This window comes from Corythoichthys intestinalis, chromosome 2 (genome assembly GCF_030265065.1).
Source record: "Corythoichthys intestinalis isolate RoL2023-P3 chromosome 2, ASM3026506v1, whole genome shotgun sequence".
NCBI lineage: Eukaryota > Metazoa > Chordata > Actinopteri > Syngnathiformes > Syngnathidae > Corythoichthys > Corythoichthys intestinalis.
Genome location: NC_080396.1, coordinates 47,903,345 through 47,927,817, shown reverse-complemented (window position 1 = coordinate 47,927,817; position 24,473 = coordinate 47,903,345). Strand labels below are relative to the sequence as shown.

The following is a 24,473-nucleotide window of genomic DNA, read 5'->3' as shown; positions in this document are numbered from 1 at the left end:
AAATTAAAAATAGTTCGTGCGCATGAATCTGCTATGGCAGCATATAGGCATATTGTTCTATCAAACACAACAGTTCTTTTGGCTTGAAATACAGCAGTTTATTTTAAAGAAAGGTGCAAGAGCAGAAACTGCTTTTTCAGCCTTGTCTGCGTTTTCCACCATATATACATGTTTGTGTGTTTATTTAAAAAGGTATCGGATTAGAGTAGCCATAAAGATGGTGTGGAGTATGCTTCTCTCTGGTGGCCGTTAGCAGAACTGCAGCTTTCACTGCCGCTTTCAAATCTCTCAATTATGAGATACTGTAAACGCAACGCAAGAGTGATTGATTAAACGGCAACGTGTTGTTATGCTTCGAGTGTATGAAGTAAAAAAAAAAAAAAAAAAGATAGTAATAACAATCGACGCTACCACGAAAACAGGAGCTGTTGTTGCACGTAGTCACGCCCCTTTCCCCGTATTAGCCAATCACCTGGCGACCATTCGATGAGCTGGCATTTCCCCCGGAAGTAGGAAGTGTTGGCCGCGCTCCAAGCTAAAATCGCAAAGCTGTGAAAGATCGACACTTGAACGCACTTTAGTATATTACGTTTAGCATTTTTCTTTGAGTGTTTGTTAGGTTCATCTGCAGGTGAGTTTCAAACATTTGTTTTCTATATATATTTTTAATTATATTACAATATTCCTTTCAAGCCTGCGTTTTTTGTATTTATAAGTTGCCCCAGTAAGTAGACGGTGCCAGTTCTGTTCACAGCGTGCACATATTTTAAAACCCGTTCTTAGCCGTGGACAACATAGTTAACATCGAATCGCAACTACATGTCGTTTTGCAAAGGATGGAGCAAAGTGAAAACGTCCTTCGAGGTTATCTGTTCAGTTTAGCAGGCGGGCTATGCTCTCGGTACTGTTAGCTGTCGTATTTTAGGATACATAATTTTGTCCTTTTATCTGTGGAAATGAGTTTGGAACACGTTGAGACGTCACTTCTGACTGATTTTTTTGAATGATTACAGATCAGATGTAGACAAAGAGTTTAGATTAGGTTTTAGAATTGAATCAAATATATGTGATGACTTTGCAAAGATAAAGATGGTGTGTGTGTGTGTTTGTGTGTGTGTCACAGTGATGAGTCTCCAGTGGACCGCCGTGGCCGCATTCTTGTATGTGGAGGTCTTTTTGGTGCTCCTCCTCTGCATTCCCTTCATTTCTGCTAAGAGGTGCGAGTTTAAACACGGATTCATTTTTGGATTGCAAATCTCAATGGAAATATGGACAGCACTATTGACAAGTTGCGAAGACACTATTGTATTATCTCATGATTGAAGTGTGTCAAAAGTCACTTATCACCATGACCACAATTGTCCACTTTCTTACATCTATTTTAAACAGATTTAGATTCAAATCAATTATCAACATTGTATCCCTTCACATTTTTTGTTTATTGTGATGTGTCAACGTATTTGTCGGGGAACTAAAAAAAAAAATTCCAGAGAGGATTCATCAGAAGTCCCTCTGTGAAAAACTGCCAGTGGAGTTTGGAATGTTGCAATTAAGAGAATTAAGATGAGTCATGTGGCCGACTATATATCAGATGCTTGTTTGGCAACTACGCTACTGTGTTTTTGCGCCCCTTCTCTATCCACTTTAAAATCATTAAACAAATGTTGATATCATACAACTCAAACTGAAAATGGATTTTATAGTCATCAACTGAAAAAATATTAAGGTTCTGCGTCAGGAGAACTTCTAAGTGGCTTAAAAGAAACTGAGTGCTTTTGTCAGTCTCAGCTGGAATGCATGACCTTGAAAGGCAGTACATGCTTGAAAACCTTCAAGTGCTGCTGAATTATGAAATTATTCTGTTAGGAACTGTGGGCCACAATATATCCACAGAGATATATCACACTCGTGGTCAGTTACGGAAAAAAATGATTTCAGTTGTTGCTCCTGATGGGGTTCCAAACACTTATTAAGATAAAGGGGCAATTACCTTTTCACACAGGACCTGACTGCTTTGAAGCGTATTTTTCCTTAACTGAGGAGCAGAAATATTTTCACCCCTTGTGATTTTGCAAGTTCACCTACTAAGAAAAAAGGTAGAGGGCTGAAATTTCAGAGTTGCATTTCCACTCAGAGACATAATCTGAAAAAGAATCCAGAAATCACATTGTATGATTTTTAAAATAATTTATTTGTAATTTACTGGGGTTCATACGTATTTATACCACTGAGAATCAGCAATAATTATGACACTCAAAGAGTGGTCAGTCTACCCTAAAAAAGTCCACCTTTACCCAATAAGTAACCACCCACCCGCCACCTGTCAGAGCTCAATATTGTCACCTGTGCACCCCACAGTCAGTCATAATCCAACTGCTACCATGGGCAAGACCTGAAAGCTTGCGAAAGACACCAGAGAAAAAAAATTTTTGAGCTCCACAAAGCTGGAAAAGGCTATAGGACAATTGGAAAGCAGCTTGGTGAGAATAAATCAACAGTTGCAGCAATTGTTAGAAAATGGCAAAGGCTAAACATGACTGATGATCTACCTCGGACTGGGTCTCCATGTAAAATCTCTCCTCGTGGGGCATCACTCATTATGAGAAAAGTGAGGGATCAGCTTGCAACTACACGGCAGGAGCTGGTTTGAAATGCTACTGTCGGTAGAACACTACAGTGCAATGGTTTAAAATCATCCATTGCTCAGAAGATTCCCCTGTTGAAGCCAGTACATGTGAAGGCCCGTCAGAAGTTTCCCAGGGGCCATCTGAAGGATTCAGAGGGGTCATGGGAGAAAGTCATGTGGTCAGATCAGACCAAAGTAGAACTTTTTAATGCTAACTTGACTCGTCGTGTGTGGAGGAAAAAGAAGGATGAGTACAATCCAGAGAACACCCTCCCCACTGTGAAGTATGGGGGTGGAAACCTCATGCTTAGGGGCTGCTTTTCAGTAAAGCGGACAGGACGACTGTACTGTATAAAGCAGAGGATGAATGGCGAAATGTATCATCAGATTTTGAGCCACAACCTCCATCCTAGAGATTTGAAAATGAGTCGTGCCTGGATCTTCCAACATGACAATGATCCGAAGCACACAACCAAGCTGACCAATGAGTGGCTGCGTAAAAAGCATATCAACTTTCCGTCGTTGCCTCGCCAGTCTCCAGACCTCAATCCAATAGTCGCCAGTCTCCAGACCTCAATCCAATAGTCGCCAGTCTCCAGACCTCAATCCAATAGAAAATCTTTGGATGTAGCTGAAACTTTGTGACAGCCCCGAAAGCTGACGGATCTAGAGTAGATTTGTGTGGAGGACTTACCAAAATCCCTGTTTCTATATGTGAAAACCTGGGGAAGAACTACAGAAAGCGGCTGACCTCTGTAATTGCAAACAAAGACACTAAGTATTAGCACTGATTTTCTCAGGGGTACAAATACTTGTGTACCCCATTAAATCACAAATAAATTAATGAAAAATTGTACAATGTGAGTTCCATAGTTTTTTTTGTTTTAGATTTTGTCTCCATAAGTGGAAAAGTATCTATGATTGAAATTCCAGACCTTTATCCAGGCTTGAAAATCACTCACCTTTCGGCGAAATTCGCCGTTTTGAAGTCAAAAACGGTGACCTACGTGAATTGTGTAGATCCGAGGAAAACATTTTTTTGGGGGGGGGGGGTACGATGGGGATCGTACGTCCATCTAACTAACGACATGTTTTTATGGAAGTTGCTAAGCCTATCGCGATATGCAATTAATCCATTTATCGCAGGGTAAATAAAAATGAGGGCGGTAATTTTCACGGCTGCGTTTTCTGCGTGTGTGTGCGTGTAGATGACATGAGACTCCAGTTGTTGTGTCCAGATGTTTATTGGTCAACAACACGCCGTAGAATTACAGTTCACACATGTAAAATAAGGAAACACATCTATATTAAACCCTGTAAACGTTAGAATTGCTACACTGAGACTAATTGGGGAAAAAAGACAACTTACTTTAGCCTGCTATGAAACATTGGCAGTCTTTTCCAAAATGCAAACTCGCGGTTAAAAGGTGACACTTCAAACATGAAAAATTGCTGGTTAACAGCATTTGCAAACAAAAAAATGGGGGGGGGGGGGGGGATTCTGTTAGTGACACCATAAGCAATGACGCCATCGCAATGTGCGCATGCGCAATAGTCACATCGCAGGACTTGCAATTTTTTTTTCTTTTTCGACATTTAAACTTTTGTTTTACTTCATGAACGCAGCAAGTGTGCAGATCCTGGATTAAACTGAGTCATAAAAATTAGGGCCAATGACGCCATTTTTCAGAGCATCGGAATTTAAAAACAACATACATTCATGTTTTTCTGCTTCCTGCTCATACAGCACCACAGTGTCTCACTCTCCCTCCTGCTAGGCAGAGCGACCAAACTCTTTTTCTTCGTCAAAGTGCAGCTATCCCAAACGGAGCTATTAAAGTTATTTGGTGAAAATTTTCTCGTTTTAAAGGGTATGAAAACACTTAAGGGGCTGTGAGATATCAATAGAACCGTTATGTGGCAGGATAACAAATATTAATAAAGTTAACAAAAAAATAAATCGCCTTCATGAGTAATTATCGAAAATTACGAACATTTCCGAAAGTATTCCGGAAACAGCCGAATGGGGCGGAGACGTCATAACAAGGAAACAAAAGGTTGAGGCAGGTGCCATCGTTGTTTATCGACGAGACAGTTGCGTTCGTGTTTTATCAAAAAATCGCTAAAATGGTTCAAACCTGTCATGCTATGTGGTTTACAAATAGCCATTTGTCGCACTGTAGTACCCATGAGTTCCCGAACGCGAGAAAAAGAGCTGGACTACGCAGACAATGAGTAAAGTTCATCAGTACTAAGAGGGCTAATTTTGCAGACCCAGCCTCCGGCACGGTTTTGTGTGGTGCGCATTTTACACCTGAAAGCTATACGAACTATGGACAAATGAAATCAGGTTTTGCTAAGAAATTGCTGCTGAAAGCAGATGCGGTGCCCACCTACACGCGCAGCCACCTAAATGTCCCGAGATAACAAGATAAAGGACGATGACTGGCTCTGATGAGACCACCCCACCACCCCAGGCAAAGCAAAGGAGGGAAATGGCCAGAGTGAGTACTCTTTTATAATAAAAAACATATCACGCATTGGATATAGGACTGGACACATGTATAAATTATCGCTCGTAAAATATATAGAACAAATCCTCTAATCCCATTCATATTTGTGTCGGTTGGCAGAGCGAAAACCGATGATAGCACATTAAATGATAATTATTCTATACATTATTTTGTGGTCACGGTGTATCAGCTTCACAAAAAGAAATGCAAAACAAACCATTCGGTGTTTCTTTTGCCGCCGGTGTTTCATCAGTGTGATTGCTCCCCTCAATGATCCTTTCATTAGGCTGCATTGGCTTTCGTTTGGGCTCAAATTGATAACCCAAAACACCAAAGAAGGGTTCATAACTTTCCTCGTCACCATTAGAAGAATGTTCGTTGCGTCGGATTCGTCGCTGCAACTAGAAACAAAATTGTCCGCCATCATCGCCACCATTCAGTACTAAGCACTGAGCCGGTTGTTTCCTTATAGTGACGTCACGCACACAATATGCTAGATTTCCGGCATCTCTGGGGCGGGTCGTTTTAGCTTGACAATCGACCTAATTTCTATCATTTTCTTGGTGTTGCAATGTGTGTAAATACACTAAGTGGCATGATATGAATTCCAAAGGCATGCGTTGATGGATAAATGATGGAATATTAGCATTTCCCCAGGTGTTGTCATACCCTTTAATATCGCAATATAATAGTGCAAAAATCGCTATGATAGTTTTTCCAATATCGTTCAGGCCGACTATCAGCATTTGACCTCAGTGTTCATGTGTGATTAATTATTGACATGTTTATTTGTACTTATATAAATAATTTAATTGTTCCAAAATGTTTTTGTGAATTAATAAGCGTCAACAAAAATTTCATGAATTAGTTAAAAAAAAAAAAAAAAAAAGTTTTTTAATTATTACTCGACTAATTGTAAAAATAGTCGGCTGACTTATCGGGAGAAAATTAGTCGTTTGGGACAGCCCTACCAGAACATATTTCTACCACACCCTTCTCACCTTTATAACCCCTGACTCATTTTCATGCCTGTCTATCAATTTTCTAAGTGGGTGAACTTGCAAAATCACAATGGATACCTAAGCAGCGTTTTTGTTTGTTGGTCCAGGTGGAACAGTGTCTTCAGATCTCGACTGGTCCAAACCATAGCCTTATATGGCAACACTTCCTTCATGGTGGCCATGGCCATTCTCGTCTTCCTCCTCATTGGTGAGTGTGTATGATAAGTAGCAAGTTGATTGAGTTTGTTTTGTCACCGATGATATTGTATTTTTATATTGTGCAGATGCTTTCCGTGAGGTGCGGAAGTACAGTGTGACAGAGAAAGTGGACTTGACCAACAATCCCACCGCCATTGAACACATTCACATGAAACTATTTAGAGCGCAGAGGAATCTTTACATCGCCGGATTTGCACTCCTACTTTGCCTGTGAGCACTCTAAAACACACCTTATTCCACCACAATTTAACACATAATGAGTAAGTAGGAAGCGTTTCATCTCCAATTAAGATGAAGCTTAACAATTTATAGTGCAATTGACTTTTTGGTTTGAATGAATAAATAACTTTACTCCTCCACCTTTGTGGATATCACAATATTATCTTTTGTTATACAAGTGTGGTCCATTAGTGGTACCACAGTGGTATGAAAATGTATCTCAACCTTTTGGAATTTCTCACATTTCCGCATAAAATCACCATCAAGTGTGATCTGATCTTTGTCAAACTCACACCGATGAAAAACAGTGTCTGCTCTAACTAAAACCACCCAAACATTTATAGGTTTTCATATTTTAATGAGGATAGCATGCAAACAATGACAGAAGGGTGAAAAATAAGTAATTGAACCCTCTTCCTTTTTGCCAATTTTTACCAAACAGTTTAAGTCAGGTGTGTGTCCAATCACTGAAAAGTGGTTTAAAGCTTCCCTGCCCACTATAAAACACACACACCTGGTAAGAATTGTCTTGATGAGAAGCATTGTCTGATGTGCATCATGGCTCGGTCAAGAGTTGTCTGAAGACCTGCGATCAAGGATTGTTGATTTGTATCAAGCTGGGAAAGGATACAAAACCATCTCTAAAAGTCTGAATATTCATCAATCGACAGTCAGAGAAGTTGTTTAAATATGGAGAGAGTTTGGCACTGTTGCTTCTCTCCCAAGGAGTGGCCGTCCAGCAAAGATGATGCCAAGAGTTCAGCGCAGAATACTCAGAGAGGTAAAAAAGAACCCTAGAGTATCTGCGAAAGACTTAAAGAAATCATTGGTACAGTCCAATACCTCAGTGTACACATCAACTATATGTACAGTGGAGCAAATAAGTATTTAGTCAACCACCAATTGTGCAAGTTCTCCTACTTGAAAAGATTAGAGAGGCCTGTAATTGTCAACATGGGTAAACCTCAACCATGAGAGACATAATGTGGAAAAAAAATAAAATCACAATGTTTGATTTTTAAAGAATCTATTTCCAAATTAGAGTGGAAAATAAGTATTTGATCACCTACAAACACGCAAGATTTCTGGTTGTCAAAGAGGTCTAACTACTTCTAACGAGGCTCCACTCGTTACTTGAATTAATGGCACCTGTTTTAACTCATAATCGGTATAAAAGACACCTGTCCACAAGCTCAGTCAGTCACACTCCAAAATCCACTATGGCCAAGACCAAAGAGCTGTCGAAGGACACCAGAGACAAAATTGTAGACCTGCACCAGGCTGGGAAGACTGAATCTGCAATAGGTAAAACGCTTCGTGTAAAGAAAACAACTGTGCGAGCAATTATTAGAAAATGGAAGACATACAAGACCACTGATAATCTCCCTCGATCTGGGGCTCCATGTAAGATCTCACCCCGTGGCGCCAAAATGATAACAAGAACGGTGAGCAAAAATCCCAGAACAACACAGGGGGACCTAGTGAATAACCTACAGAGAGCTGGGACAACAGTAACAAAGGCCACTATCAGTAACACAATGCGCCGCCAGGGACTTAAATGCTGCACTGCCAGACGTGTCCCCCTGCTGAAGAAAGTACACGTCCAGACCCGTCTACGGTTCACTAGAGAGCATTTGGATGATCCAGAAGAGGACTGGGAGAATGTTTTGCTCAGATGAAACCAAAATAGAACTTTTTGGTAGAAACACAGGTTCTTGTGTTTGGAGGAGAAAGAATACTGAATTGCATCCAAAGAACACCATACCCACTGTGAAGCATGGGGGTGGAAACATGCTTTGGGGCTGTTTTTCTGCAAAGGGACCAGGACGACTGATCTGTGTGAAGGAAAGAATGAATGGGGCCATGTATCGAGAGATTTTGAGTGAAAATCTCCTTCCATCAGCAAGGGCATTGAAGATGAGACGTGGCTGGGTCTTTCAGCATGACAATGATGCCAACCACACAGCCAGTGCAACAAAGGAGTGACTTCGTAAGAAGCATGTCAAGGTCCTGGAGTGGCCTAGCCTAGCCTAGCCAGTCTCCAGATTAAATGTGATGGTTCAATTACTTATTTTCCCCCCATTCTGTCATTGTTTGAATACTATCCTCATACAAATATGAAAACATGAAAACCTATAAATATTTGGGTGGTTTTAGTTAAAGCTGACACCGTTTTTTTCCTCTGTGTGATTTTGACAAAGAGCGGATTACATTTGATGGTGATTTTATGCAGAAATGTAAAGAATTGCAAAAGTTGGATATCTTTTAACACCACTCTACATGACCACATATGACTGCCCGGTCTCAATCAATTATTTAATTATTACATATTAATACTTCCTTTTAAATAATCAAACTATAAATTCATGTTTTATATAAACAAAAGTAATTATAAGTAAAGTGTAAGTACAGCAATTCAATTTAAATGAATAAAAACCGAAATGTCCCTTCCAATAACACTAAAGTTATTTATCTTTTAATTTCTTAGTATTTAATTAACTCATTGCCTGCCATTGACAACGATAGACATCCACATTCATTTAAACTATTAGGACTGGCTGTGAATGCCCATCTTTCTGTGCCATTGACAGTGCTAAATGTCCAATCTAGGTTCTTTATAGGTAGAAGAGTTTTAATGTGCACGTGTGAGTCCATTTTTCTACTGTTTAACCCTAGAGAAACACAACAATAAAGCCCAATATTTCCAGGAAGAAGACAAACGTGACATGATCTGCCATTTTTATGTGCTCTGGCTAATCAGATGATCCGCCAGCGCTCATGGCGTCAGATACGTGCAAAATTTCCGGGCTATTGTGACGGCAATGTTGTTTACATGCGAGTCGTCACTTCTATAGTTGCATATATTGCGTTAGTAAAAACAATATATAGAAAGAAGAATGTTGTATATTTTGCCATACTCATGTTGCTGTAGATCAGTGCTTCTCAAGTATTTTCTCTTACACTCCCCCCCCCCCAAGGAAGACGTAAATGTTTTGCGCCCCCCCAAACTTTGCCACCACTGTAAATAGTATCATTTGTCTATAATATTACTGTTATTAGTACGCCTCTGCCTCACATTGTATCTTTTTTTCTATTAGAGAAAATAAGAGATCAACTTATAAAGTATAACTTTATTCACATTGTTTTGTTTGTAACAGAAAAGACTTAACGTGCATCAATTTGCCTGAATTAAAAAAAAAAAAAAGTCACATTCAAACTGTAAGAATACACTCAAGGTACATTTACATAAAATCAGTAAATAATAACAAATTCAAATTGACTAGAAACATTAATTCATGAGGACAATATGCCAAAAAAATTGACCGAAAAAACAACTGAATAGAAAACAAAACAAACAACAAAACTGGACAGAAGGACAGTTTTTATTTTCGCTGCTCGCTGCTCACTGCTCACAGTATTACCTCCAGTTTGCAGTGGTGTGGGGTTATTTTGCACTGAGCATGCTAACAGTGCTCACTGGTTTACTGATGTAACACTGACAAAGCGGGACAATTGTTGGCAATATTCGGCACGTTTTCGCTGAAAAACAACCAAGCGGCTTATCAATGAGATTGGGGTCTAATGTCTTCAAGTGGCAGATTGGGGTCTAATGTCTTTAAGTGGCATCTTAATTGATTTGGCTTCCGGCTGTCTGCTATAATCATTTTTAGACACAGTAAACAGTGGTCTTTCCTCATCTACCACTGTATTAAATGTCAAAGCCAAAAGGCAAACGGCCCGAAAAACGCGCATTCTCGGCGGCCGAAGGAGAACTGTAGGTGAGGGCGGTCGTCGTGACCATCCCAAGCCGAAAATGGCACTTCTCGGGCGGACACGTGAGAACCGGAGAAGACAGTGGATCGCTGCGTGAGTCCGGCCGGAAAACGGCTTCCGAAAACGGCGCACAGCTCTTCATATCTCTCATGTGTGCTCTTGCTTACTTCAAAAATACTGCGCGCAATTTCAAAATGAGAACGCCACTGCCACCCACTGAGTGGATGTGCAAGTACACTTTATTCTGGTACGGCAAAAAAAAAAAAGCTGTATGTGAGTACTGTATATTGTATCAATCTTGTATCTAATGAACGCCTCTCCCAGTCTAAATGGATTGGGCATCTAGTGCCGTCATTGGCAGCAATTGAGTTAAGAGATGATTTTGTCCCAAATTCGTCCCAAAATATCAGCTCCCAGAAGTGTCATTTTATGTGTTGAAAGTTGAAACATTATTTTTTTCTGTTGTCGTAGTTACAAGAAATCCGTTATTTGCATGTTTAAATTCTTTGTTCTTCAATCGAAAACATTACTAGAGCTTTTAAGTGTTGGGGCAACGTGTGTTGGTTTAAGAAGATGAGCGTCCGTTAGGGGGCAGCACATCCACACACGCACGTACACAAGTCTGTAATAGACAGTGACTGGTGGACTTTCCATGTTGGAACACAAGTTAGCAGAAAGTGGCAGCAGCTGATCGGATATTTCCGGAGCGTCTGTGACCCCGCAGCCATATTTGGACACCCTGAGTCACTTCCTCCTACCGCCTCGATAAACGTAACCCGGAATCCACCTCCCTGGTCCGTTTGTCCTTTCACGTAGCGTCGGTTACTTTATATGAACGGGTTGGTCACGTTGCTCTTGCATCATTAGCACCTGGTGTCAACACCACGAGTTCTGTGAGAGTGGGTGTGTGTATGTGTGTATTACTGAATATTGCTACCCCAAACGTTTTCTGATAGTCGACGAGTCGCAAATTTTTTTGCGATTAGTCAACTAAGCGGCTCAAACATTAATCATGTAATTTAGTGTAACATTGTTTTCTGATGCAAATGTTTGTAAATATCTTACGTCGATTCATTCATTGGCGAGGGCACTGAAAGGGCTGGAAATAATTAAATGAAAGATTTCAAAATTAAAAGAATATTCCCTCCACCCCCTTTTTTGTTTCATACATTTCAAATTTTAAAACTGAATCCATACATTTTAAGAAGTTTAATTTTTAGGATACTTTTTGTATTTGAAATCTTAAAATACATAAATGCAATAATTAAAGAATTTTCTGTATTTGTTTTTAATTAAAAAGTGTAATAAAATAGATTTTTTTACTAGGACGATAATTTGGGCATTTTTTTAGCTCAGTTTAAACGAGTCATACTTGGCAGTCCTACGATTAACTACGAGTTGTTTGTTCTGAAATCAAATTTATTGAAGCATTTACACCTCATTTCAAATGTGCTGGAAAGCTGAATTATTTTAAAACTTGGTCAGGAAAACAAGAACTTAATTCAAAGTTGGTGCGTTTGTCTGCAGATTGCTGCGTCGTCTGGCCACTCTTCTTTCCCAGCAGGCCTCCCTGATGGCGTCCAATGAGGCTTTCAAGAAGCAGGCAGAGGGCGCGAGCAACGCCGCTAAAAGCTTCATAGATGAAAATCAAGTGCTGCAGGAGGTGAGCTCAAAAACACTGCTTATTGCATTGTCTCCTGGGCAAAGCATCTTAACGGCACGCATATTGACAGCGATAAATGTCCAATCCGTTGTTTTTCCCTACAGTCAGGATTCACCCTCACACCGATTAGTTTATCACTATTTGATCCATTTGAACTGGCGGGATGGCCCTTCTACTTCAAATGGATTGGACGTCCATTTCCGTCAATGGAAGCCAATGTGTTCAGCAGACACAACTGTCAATAAGTGGTGGCAGGATCTTGGCAATGATAGCAGAGGGCGCTAAATTGTTACCCAGTTCGAGATACTGTTTCATACGACTGTAGGTCACTCTGGAGTATGTCGATCTATTCAAAAAAATATGTCGAACAATGAGGAAAAACATAGATAAGTTGCACCTGAGATCTGACTACAAGTTAAATTTTTAAAGAAAAATGTACCATATGTTGTCCGCCATTTGTCGCCAAGTACCTCAAACGCAATATCTAGTATTACTTAAGTAACAAAGGGGTTTTCGTGAGGGAAAGACCCCCCCCCCCCCCACCCAAGAAAAAGAGCAGGGCCACCTCTCTACGTCGGGGTGTCGGGCGCTTCGTACTGATGGCGTCAATGCGGGAAAGCAAGATGACGAGGAAGACGACATGTTGGCAGCTGTTTGACTCCGTAGCTGCTCAGCTGCTCTCGTCAGTCACCGCGTCGCCTTCACTGGCCCCGCTCACATGATGACGATCACACATCTGTGACCTCATTAAAGACCAAATGTGAAGTAATTTCATAACATGCCAAATTGGGTCACAATTAAAATAATTAAACATTGCCCAACAAATAAAGCATGAAAAAATAATTTATATGTTGTATATTTGACAAAATAATCGCATTTCTGAAGTTCGAGCCTGAAAGGGGACGAACCCGGAAGTGATACGTCACACCGAGAACAGCGATGGCAGCGCTCCATACGGCCGCCATACAAAGCCCTTCAAACAATGTTTCAAACAGCGATATAAGCAAAAGACCCTTGTGCTCGAATCCAAGTTTTTGATGAGTTGGAGGAAGAAGAGGAGGTTGGAATTTTATGTTGGACCTAATATGTATTAGCCAGACGCTAATCAGGATGCAAACAATGTGCCTAGACTACCTGACATGGAATGGAGACAAGACCCATCAAGATTACAAGATTGGTAAGATATAGGCTGTTATTATTTTCATGATTTGAAGATGTAGGCTCTCGTGCATATAAAATAATAATATAAAAACGTTGGGTGAGATGAGTCGTTGATGGCTTTCGCCACTTTATTGTGGCAACAATAAGAAAACAAAATAATAGCAGACTGCCGCCACATTCGACCGCAAAGTTTTGCTTCTCGCTCATCTCCCTCTCGCCTCATACTACTCACAGCTCTCCAGTCCCAGCGTCTCTTTAACGGATCGTGCATAGTGTTTTGTTATGAGCTTTTTGTTGACAAAGGTATCGAACACACAACGTGCTGACAACTTTGTTTCTTTATTAACACATGGAGCTAACAGTCCGAACACAGCTTGGGGCTATCGGCAGGCTGTACGGAGCGATAGATAAAGCCTGTAGAAGTGGCGTCTAATGGCGTGAGGAAATGTAGTTTTTTCACACAAGCGAACAGATTCCAAAGCATCACTTCAGTGTTGTCCCGAGACTACATTTCCCATGATTCACTGTGTGACCTGCGCCGCTCGCTGTTTCGCTGCGAGATTGACTCAATGGCTACCCTAAACCAACACGGTATTTGTCAACTGTCACCTGTCAGCGGCTCTCATAAAACCGAAACTAGAAGGCTATCATGCGATCACCGTGAAAGACACGCCAAACCGTCCAAAAGCAATGCAATGCTTGAAGCATGAAGGTGGAAATACATAATAGAAATACAAATAAATGTGCACAAACTCACTGGCGTTGTGTGTCTCTTATGGCAACGTGACCGTGAATTATCGCGACGCCGACCTGCTTATATGCACATCCACACCCCTTTCCCAATTGACAGTGAATTAACCCTTTCGGACAAGATTGTAGATGACGCACAATTTAAACACGCTTAACCTAGCGAACGCAACAACAACTATTATCGGGGATTGCCACGCGTTAGCTTTCGGCTAACGTCGCTAGCTTTTACTGTTCATTCAACAACAGTTGGCAGCTCTGCTTTGACAAAGTCATCAGTCATCTATCCAAAATTCACACTTACTTTTTGGCAAATCCTTGATCATAAGCAGACCGGTTGAAGAAGCAGGCGTCTTCGAAGTCTTTGTAGCAGAGAACACGACTCGATGATGGCGTGAAATGAATTCCCTTTGTGCGAACAAAAGATGGCCATATACGTGCTCTTCAGCAGGGTACCTGCGGGTTATTAAAAGTATTAAAAAGGCATTGAATTTAGTTTTCCATTATTAAAGGTATTAAAAGTATTGAGTTAGCTTTTGTAAGTCTGGAATTTTTTCACCGTGGTCTTAATTTTCAAGAACATCTCAGTGCAACCTAAACTATCCGTGACAGTTTTTTTTTTTCTTCTTTTTTTTAAAATCCATAACGAAGATGACGCATAGAATTTTTACGATGCACTGCACTACAAATCAAAATGCAACTCGTGCGTGCCAAACCACCACAACCGGCAAAACGGTGAATCCATCCACCTCTTCATCGGGAATGCGTCCGTTTGTCGGTGGAAAGAAAACCCTGCAGGCAGAAGTATTGTGGATTATGAACACCAAAACACACCACCATTCATATACTTCAAATGAGTACATTGGTGATCAGTTTCGGATATTACGTCATTTTTGGTCGACATCGGCTGTCACAATGTTGGTCATATTCCGTTTTGTTCCAGAGGGAGTGTTCCCAATGTCTTAACTGTCTTTTGTAACAAATTTTCAGTTGGCAGAAAAAAAAGCACATTTTCTTAACGTTTAAATAGTCTACATATTTTTATGACCATTCTAAATGCATTTACACAATGAAATAACGCTGGAACATTTTGTTAAACATGTTGCTCAAATCGTGTTTTTTTTTTTTTCCGGAGGGAGCATTCCCGACTTCGTAACTGCAGCCAATTTTAGCTCATCAAGACTTTTAGAGGTAAAATCGGGCCTAAAAAGTCCAGCCCGACCCGAACTGGTCCGCGGGTAATAAAGCCCGACCCGCGTTTTGTGTGATAACATTTGTGACGAAGTCTGCATAAAAGCCTGTCTTTTATAACGAATTCTCAGTTGGCAGAAAGAAAACGCACATTTTCTTAATGTTTAAATAGACTACATATTTTTATGATCATTATAAATTTATTTACACAACGAAATCACGCTGGAAAAGTTTGTTAAATATAAATAAACAGATGCTGTTTTGCGAACTCGCAGAGGGGAAGATTAAAAAGGGCGTACAGGCACGCTCTGACTCTGCAATGACCATACAGTGCCTTCTTTTTTTTTTTTTTTAATCCAAATTATTTATTTTATAACAAGTATTCCTTAGTTTATCATTCATACATGTTAATATATAGTTATTTCAAAAAGTTAGCGAGAAAAAACCCTGGTCTGGCCCGACGTAATAATTGACATTTTAATTTTGGTCATGTTTTCGGTTTAATTTAGCTGTTTCCAGCTTGCTATGTTGATAATTGCGATGTTTGTTTACCGCTTTTCCTTTTACTGCGAAGAGGGAGGAAGTTACATCGGCCGCCGCTATGATATTTAAGTCATCAGCCATCTGCTGTGACCCGGGACTTTAACGCCTGCTTTCACGCACACTGCTTTCCATGTCAGTCGACACGGGAAATTGTTTTCACACACAACTGCTGCACGGTTAAGTCCTGCATTATTCCCGTTGTTTTGGAGTATGTGATAGGGGCTGAAGTTACATCCAGATACTTTAGGTTGCAGTTTATGGGTCATGCGAAGGCAGTGGACCTGCTTAAACATTTCGGTTTGCCTTTCGAAAGAATGTGAATTTCGCCGTTTTAACTCAAGAGTTAGCCATGTTCACTGGGGTCTTGACAGGTGCACTAGCGGCTAGCCTGTTACAGAAGATGGCTGGTCTGAGTCCTGTCCTCCTCCTCTTTTTGTCCATAATTATTGTGTGCGTGTGTGTGTTTAAAAAAATTCTGACAGACTATAATGTTACTTTAAATGTTTTAATTGTATCTTCAATTTATGTGCATTCTTTTGTCAAACACACTTAGTAATTGAGGTTAAATTTGATGTTCAGTGCTTTATTTAATGATTAATTATGATCTAAATAATGGGTGCAAGAAAAGTATTAATTTTCAGTTGAAATGGCATTAAAAAAGTCTTAAAAGTCTTGAATTTAGATTTATCAATTCTGGGGGGGGACCCTGTTCAGCCACTCATACATCTTTTCTTTAGATTGAGAACAATACATCGCCACACAACGCCATGGCATCTTACCGAGAAGCAATGCAACAATACTGTGTGTATGGCGGATTTCCCTCACAGTTCTCGGTGTGATGTAATTTCCGAAGATTGTTATAGAAAAGCATTTTCGTTGTCAAGGGCGTTGCTATGGCTTAAACAAAGTATCTGGAAGGGTTGCATTAAAAAAAAAAAAACGAAAATATGGTTATAATTGTTTAGCCATTGATATTATTCAAAAACATGGTTGGCCAACCTTACTTCACATTTGGTCTTTAAGTGCCTGAGACGCCGCAATTTGCAAACGCTCGGGATGCTGTTCGATTGCTCTTCATATACAGTGTATCACAAAAGTGAGTACACCCCTTGCATTTCTGCAGCTATTTAAGTATATCTTTTCATGGGACAACACTGACAAAATGACACTTTGACACTATGAAAAGTAGTCTGTGTGCAGCTTATATGATAGAGTTCGTTTATTTTCCCCTTAAAATAACTCATAATATAGCCATTAATATCCAAACCCCTGGTAACAAAAGTGAATACATGGGAACTATGTACATCCCTAAATGTCCAAATTGAGTACTGCTTGTCATTTCCCTCCAAAAGGTTATGTGACTCGTTACAGGAGTGCTGTCAGCATTGCTGCAGAGTTTGAAGAGGTTGGGGGGTCACTGTAGGCATGACACAATTATCTTTGTACTCCTCATCTGGTTGCCGCCACACGTGCTTGAGACCATCGGAACCAAACAAATTAATCTTCGTTTCGTCAGACCATAGGAGATGGTTACAGTAACCCATGTGCTTTGTTGACATGTCTTCAGCAAACTGTTTGCGGGCTTCCTTGTGTACCGTCTTCAGAAGAGGCTTCCTCCTGGGGTGACAGCCATGTACACCAATTTGATGTAGAGTACGGCGTATGGTCTGAGCAATAACAGGCTGACCCCCCACCTCTTCAATCTCTGCAGCAATGCTGACAGCACTCCTGTAGCGAGTCACATGGCATTTTGGAGGGAAAATGACAAGCAGTACTCTATTTGGACATTTAGGGATGTACATAGTTCCCATGTGCTCACTTTTGTTGCCAGGGTTTTACATATTAATGGCTATATTTTGAGTTATTTTGAGGGGAAAATAAATGAACACTCTCATATAAGCTGCACACAGACTACTTTTCATTGTGTCAAAGTGTCATTTTGTCAGTGTTGTCCCATGAAAAGATATTTGCACAAATGCGAGGGGTATACTCACTTTTGTGATACACTGTAACTACGCGCTATTTCCACCCGGCTTCCTTTTTCAACTCGCGTCATCTTTTGACAGAAACTCCGAGAAGCTGGCCTTGAGGTGCCAGAGCCGGGAAAGAAAGGAGAGGGAGTCCAGGCAGAGAACAAAACTTTAAAAGAAGAAGTTAAGACCTTAAAGGAGGAACTGGAAGCCACCAAGAAAGGTGAGGAGGAAGCAACATGATTATAGCAATTATTCACTGCCAGCCCTTCCACTTCAAATGGACTAGGCAACTATACCGCCGTAAAGTTGCCCCCAATCAGATGCAAGTTTCAATGAAAATGATGTCAATTATTTGTGCTACGTTTGTGCATGTCTGTGCTGCTATCGTTTTTAAGATATTTACAATGCTATTATAGGTCAACCAGCCCCCCATCTTGATTTAAAATGGCTAAAGATGGTGTCAATTGTTCATGCGTCGTTTGTGCTGCTATCGTTTTTGAGATATTCGAGTGATGATGTCACATCTACGGCTGAACGAATTTGCAATGATGCCATTCGTATGTGCTGTAAAAATGTTCATTTTATAGATATTGGGATATTAATTTCAATTGACGACGTGACTCACAGCCCCAATTTACTGCAAAATGAACCTGAAGGGGGTGCCATTTGTATGTGATACGTTTGCGCTAATTTTTGGGACACCCCGCTGTTTTTGAAAAAGTTGGTACGCGCCTTCAGCTGCGGGAGTTGGATACGGAAAACCTGCTAGTGGCATCATCACTAAAAATTAATATCTCAATGTCTGTAAAACAAAAGCTTCACAAAGGAATTTTTTTACGGCACAAATATAGCATAAATGAATGGCATCATTTCGGATCTATTTTGCAATAAATGGGGGCTGCGTGATGTCTTCCCTCGAAATTAAGATCTCAAAAATGATAGCCACACAAACTAACATTTTTACTGCACAAACAAAGCATAAATGATTGACACAATTTTTAGTAATTTTTAGGGCTGCAGCTATCGAATATTTTAGTAATCGAGTAATCGACTGAAAATTCTATCAATTAATCGAGTAATCGGATAAAACAAATATATTTTTAGGTGAAGAGCAATTATAAATATACATTAGAAAACAAGACATTTAATCTAATCTTGAACCATTTTCAGCCAATCAATGTCTTTATTTTCGATGTATATTGTTGAAAACAGCCAACAATTGCATCTCAGTTGTAACTAGAATTAAAAAAAAAAAGATTAATTCACTGCTTTCACTCAAACTTTTAGATCTTATAAAAATATATATATATATATTAGGGCTGTCAAAATTATCGCGTTAACGCGCGGTAATTATTTTTTAAAATTAATCACGTTAAAATATTTGACGCAATTAACGCACATGTCCCGCTCAGAAAGTATTCTGCCTTTTGGTAAGTTTTACAGCAAGGTTTTTTGTGTGCTGTCCAACAGCGAACTCTTGTGGTCGCTTTGCGACATGGTTTATTGTTTTCTTGCCAGTTCATTATGGCTGCACGACGTCTCGGGCTGATAATGTTGTGCTTATATGATCCTTGGACAAGATTTGTCCGTAAGTATGGTTGTTGTAAAGAATGTACATATTATGTTAGTAAGCGAAATGTTATATTTTTTGTATGAGACGCTTTTTGTTTGTTTAGTGAACCTATATAGCGTGCTAAGTTAACGTTGTTGCTAATGCAATGCTTGTGTACTTTTTTTTTTTGTAGTTTTACGACGGTCTAAAGAGGACAATGGTTTGAGGCCATTTTATTAATAAATCAGATGAAAAAGGAAGAAGTCTAATTATTAATACGTCGTTCACTAGCTGTCTAGCTTTGGAAAAAGTAGACGCTTCGGAGTGAGGACAGCATAGACAGATTTAAATGACAGTAGAGTGAAATGCCCACTACAGTCCCTATGTACCATATGTTGAATGTATATATATCCATCTTGTGTCTTATCTTTCCATTCCAACAATTTATTTTACAGATATATATATAATTTACAGAAAAATATGGCATATTTTATAGATGGTTTGAATTGCGATTAAGTGCGATTAATTACGATTAATTAATTTTTAAGCTGTAATTAACTCGATTAAAATTTTTAATCGTTTGACAGCCCTAATATATGTCTTACCTAAAAATGCCGTTACGCTTGATAACACACATCACTTAAAAGTTAGGATTTTTTCCCACGTGTTTCAATTGAATTTCTATTTGTGTCAAGCCATTTTTAAGTTCTAGTTAAGTTTAAAGTTAGTCTAAACTGTAAGTCCTGATAGGATTTTGAGTTTTTGCAGTGTTCAAAATAAATGTACGATACAGGCTGTATTGGAGCACATTAGGGACCAGTGCTACTTGGTGTTTTATCCAGCAGTGACTACTGAGCTAAAATTGATAGTTAGCATTATTAAGTTTTTATTTTACACCCTCATCACTCCACAATGCTATGTTATGTTAAAGCCTGTATGTAAGACACGTTAGCCACGCATCGACAGTGGTCATAATTAATAGAAACCTAGCCCTCCGCAGGGCTAACGTTACGTGAGCTAGTAGTGACAGTAACGTTAATCTTATTTATTAGCGCCTAACACTCTTTATTAGCGCTTAGCGCTCTACGTCTTTAAGATGGCGGCTGTTTACTAACGCTGCCCAGACGCAGCCTAGTCTGTCATTTCGCATCTAGTTCAACATACATGTGATCTCTATGAGACACATCAGACCCCACCTGCTACCAACGTAGCATCTTGCGGGCTAGTATTTAGCAACGTTGGCGTCGTTTGTAGCGGCTGTCGGCTGCAGTAATCCCCCCCCATCTTCCTCTCCGCACGTGAAATCAGCGCGTTGTCCCGCATTAAAAGTAGTCCGAGCAAAACGTGATGCTTAGAGCTGTCAAAATAAACTATTACTCGAGGTGAATAAAATTACTCGGATCAGTTTTTAAACTCGAGTTACTCGAGTTGCTCGAGTATTCGTTTCAGCTCTAGTAATTTTTAATCATAATGGGGTGCTGGTTGACCTCAGATTGATCTATGAAAGAATTCTAAACATCTTGAAAACGATAGCAGCACAAACGAAACTTTTTAGAGCACAAATGTAGCACAAACGATTGACATCGTTTTTATATAAATTTGCGTCTGATCTGGGGCCAGCTTCACAAAGGTGACGACAAAAGCCATCAATGGCAGTGAATGAGGTTGGCACCAAATGAAAGTAGTACTTCATAGTACACGTGTGTCCACAGCACTCCGGAAGAGCGACGGCGACGTGACGGCGATGAAGAAGCAAGCCGCTAACTTGACGCTGGAATACGACCGACTGCTGGAAGAGCACAGCAAACTTCTGGTACGCCACAACAAGGAAGACTATCACGCATGACGCCTTGCATCAATGCTTCCTTTTTATTTGTCCGCAGGCCAGCGGTGATAAGAAGTCTGACTGAGAGGGAAGATGGACGTTGACTTCCTGTAGCCATCTAAGCACGTCGTTTGTTTCGTTTTGTCTTTGAAAATCCTTTCAAAGTAAGAGCTCACATTCTCGTTGCTGAAGGACTATTTAGCCACCCTCGCTTATGTGAAGCTTTCTTGCGTGACTCATTTGTCACGCTGCCATGGATACTGCAACTTGTGTGTGTGTCAACTCCAATACAAAACTCATCACAAACTTGTTTCTGGCCGTACGTGTGTCATTGTGAGAACGTGTGTACAATCCATGTGCATGTATTGGATGGAAAGGGCTTGTGCGGTGTTGAAAGGCAGCTGCTGGGCTTCTTTTAGAAAGTACTTTTTTAGTCCCCTCTCCTCCCGCCATCCACCCCAGGATCTTGTTCCTTAAAGCGCTGACTTGGAATGGATACTGAGTTATATTTGGCCCTTCGTCCACCTCGGTGGCCAAACGGCGCCATATTGGGAAGGAAAGTGGCACTCTGGCCTGGACTGGTTCTGCTCCCAATTCAAGAGACCGCTCAACTTTTTAAAATCTGTAATGTGACGTTAGGGTGACAAGATGGCTGCCTCCCACTTTTGAAGGAAATATGGATGTTTTATTGTTAAGCAGTTGGATATTCTTTCACTTTTAAAGAACACAAAAGCTATTTCCAAATTCACATCTTGTGTTTATTGTTTGTGTTAATTTGATGGTCAATATCAAAAATTGTATAATCAAAAGTACTTGCCGTGGCTTGATAAGCACTAAATATTGCTAGGAATTGAGTTAATGGGATAAAATCAATGTTTATTAGATTTTCATTGTTGACACTTTTCGGTAATGACGCCCCAGCAACATTATTGCTGTTCCTGACAAATGGGATGGTGAAACACCACTTCTGGTCAGTCACACTTTCACAGTAAAACATCACATTATGTACAGAATTTTTCACATTTCGTTTCATATTTGCAGATGTCAAGTTTTTTTTTTTTTTTTTTTTTTTTTTTAAACCTCAGTGCCGCTTGCTGGTCATATGACTTGCATGATTCAGAAAATCAACAACAAAACACTGACGTTTCAAGAAATGATGGACAGTAGAATTTGCATTTTGATACATTTTCAGTTCTAGTGAAGACAATTTACCAATTAGAAAATACTGCAAAGAAAACAACTCAGTGAAAAGATGTCAGCACTTTGAACATAAAACAACATTTCAAATAACAAAGTTCCTTTTTTTCAGTGTTGAAGTGGACCCATCTGGAAGAGACCCTAGAACAGGGGTGCCCAAACTTTTTCTCCGAGGGCCGCTTTTTAGAAAAATTGAAATGCTTCCATTTTCATTTGAGATCACCATCAGGTAAAAAAAAAAAAAAGGTCGTTTTTAACTTATTATCAGAGAATCCCAAAATTTGAAAAATAAGTGAAACAATTTTTTTAAATTTGTAAAAAAAATGAATACAAGTAATAAGCGCTCTAATATCTATAACTTGCTAAATCCTGTTTTTTTTTCCCTCATGGAACCTGCAGATGCATGTGTTGACTTGCATCCACTTTTTTTTCAAAAATGCTAAAATTCTGAGTCTCAAAATCATGACATTTTAGGTGTATCAAATGTGATACATTTGGCAATAAAGGGTTAAAATGTATTTTTAATTGCAAACTTCTTGGCTGCCAGAGACGGCGATAGATGCCCAAACCATTTTGATCAAACAAGCGCTGCCAGCGTCCCAGTCAAATTGGATTGGACGTCCATTGTCATCAATGGTAGTGAAATATCACTTCCCAGTAGATATTGATTTGCTGTCTTTAATTGTCGATGGCAGTTGAAGGCTACAAGTACCAAAATAATCCAGAAGTATTAGGCCATTGCAAGTATATATCTACACTACTGAAAAACATCACAGAACAATGTCCAACGACAGAAAACAAAAATCACAACCAAGATGCCTCTATTTTTCATTGTATTATTATTTTTTAAATACAGTGGTACTTCTACATACAAAGTTAATTCGTTCCAGGACCTCATTTGTAAGTCGAAATGGTCGAACGTTAAGCAAATTTTTCCCATAAGAATATAATTCCATTAATTTGTTCCACAGCCCGAAAACCTACATTAAATCCTTAATACTGCTGTTACTATTGCAAATAGCAATTACAAAGAGCAAAATTATGACTAAAAATCTGAATAATAATAAAATAATACCTGTAATAATGTAACAAATCGGGTTCTAATGTAGCAGATGTATTTTGCGTGGTGTACCTGAACACACCGCGTGGCTGACGAAAGAGAGTGCAGTTAAGATTTTACTTTTTTTAACGTTCTGTTGGCGTCAACTGCCACGGACAGTTGGCATGTTGTGTTGCACAAGTTCTGAAATAAATGATTAAAAACCTGACGGAGCTGGCGATCTCTTTGGCGATGGTACCACAATAATAATTGTTACCCTAACTTATAAAGACTGGTGGACGGAGGTCGTTGGAGTATTGTCAAGTAGTTCATGGATGCGCACCCCATGCTCATATTGTCTTATGTCAAAAAGATCGTGCGTCGAAGCGATCGTATGTCGAGGTACCACTGTGATTTTGTTAATGTGAAATAAAATACTGAAATACTAGTTTTCTACATTGATTTCAACGTCAGGTTTTGACCCTGAGGCACTGTTTAAGTGACTAGCTCCATCTAGTGTTAAAACTGAGAAGTGCAACAATGTAGGTTATGTTTAAGCTTCTTGTGCGGGCCGTATTCAATAGTTTCCATATTTGCTGTGGGCCAGCAAAAACTGGGCAGCAGTTTGGACACCCCTGGCTTAGAATCTTTCTAATAATTGCAAAAAAAAATGTCTCTATTTTTTGGTTCCTACGGCTATTTTGACGAAGAGCATTCCGCCCACACATTTCAACAACAAAACTCCCTTTAGTCATCGTTAAAGCTAAAAATAAAAGCTCCGCTCAGAAATGCTCATAAAATACTGCATGATAATTGGATTTCCATCCTGTTCAAATCAACACAATTAAAGTCTGCTGATTGGCTGGTGAACAAATAACATTAAGACAACAGCGTAAGGCAACGCGCACAACCACTCTTTATCTTCCGGTGCTGGAATATTCAGGGTCCGGAACCGGTTCTGCTTCACAGTGTTTTGATTTTGGCGGGTCAGACAGGAAGACAGGCGTGATAAAGTGCGAGTGAGCAGGCCGACGGTTCGGGTTCACATGACGCTCTCAAAAATGATGACTTTGTTGTCATCGCTGGCAGGTGAAAGTGAGTTGAGCGGCTTGACGTCGGGCGCCATGTACTCTAGGTGGTGACATCCCCACACCGGGCTGGTCAGGCGGGCCCAGCGCTGCAAGCGAAAAAAATCAGGGGGAAAGTCAGGGAACTTCTCAGGTCACATCA

General features: G+C 39.9%; 2 protein-coding genes across 3 annotated transcripts in view; one reads left to right on the top strand and one right to left on the bottom strand.

Annotated features, from left to right (window-relative positions):
- The first annotated feature begins 473 nt into the window (after positions 1-473).
- Positions 474-21,862, top strand: bcap31 (B cell receptor associated protein 31). Its single transcript, XM_057829629.1, has 8 exons — positions 474-631; positions 1,124-1,217; positions 6,248-6,348; positions 6,425-6,569; positions 11,880-12,015; positions 17,724-17,850; positions 20,895-20,995; positions 21,066-21,862. Exons 2-8 carry the CDS (start codon positions 1,126-1,128, stop codon positions 21,090-21,092), a joined length of 729 nt encoding a protein of 242 aa, XP_057685612.1. The 5' UTR covers positions 474-631; positions 1,124-1,125; the 3' UTR covers positions 21,093-21,862.
- The window catches only part of slc6a8 (solute carrier family 6 member 8), a 37,764-nt gene continuing 33,732 nt past the window's right edge, over positions 20,442-24,473 (bottom strand). For both annotated transcript variants that reach the window (XM_057829607.1, XM_057829608.1), the window contains exon 13: positions 20,442-24,420. In XM_057829607.1, the coding sequence (XP_057685590.1) occupies positions 24,286-24,420 (135 nt within the window). In that variant the 3' untranslated portion in view covers positions 20,442-24,285. The remainder of the gene's footprint in view (positions 24,421-24,473) is intronic.

Bases quoted from the DNA above. Each gene is read 5' to 3' on its own strand.
- bcap31 (XM_057829629.1), top strand. From the start codon at position 1,126: ATGAGTCTCCAGTGGACCGCCGTGGCCGCATTCTTGTATGTGGAGGTC. The intron at 6,570-11,879 runs GTGAGCACTCTA...GTTTGTCTGCAG, and splicing joins TTTGCACTCCTACTTTGCCT to ATTGCTGCGTCGTCTGGCCA. The intron at 12,016-17,723 runs GTGAGCTCAAAA...ATCTTTTGACAG, and splicing joins AAAATCAAGTGCTGCAGGAG to AAACTCCGAGAAGCTGGCCT.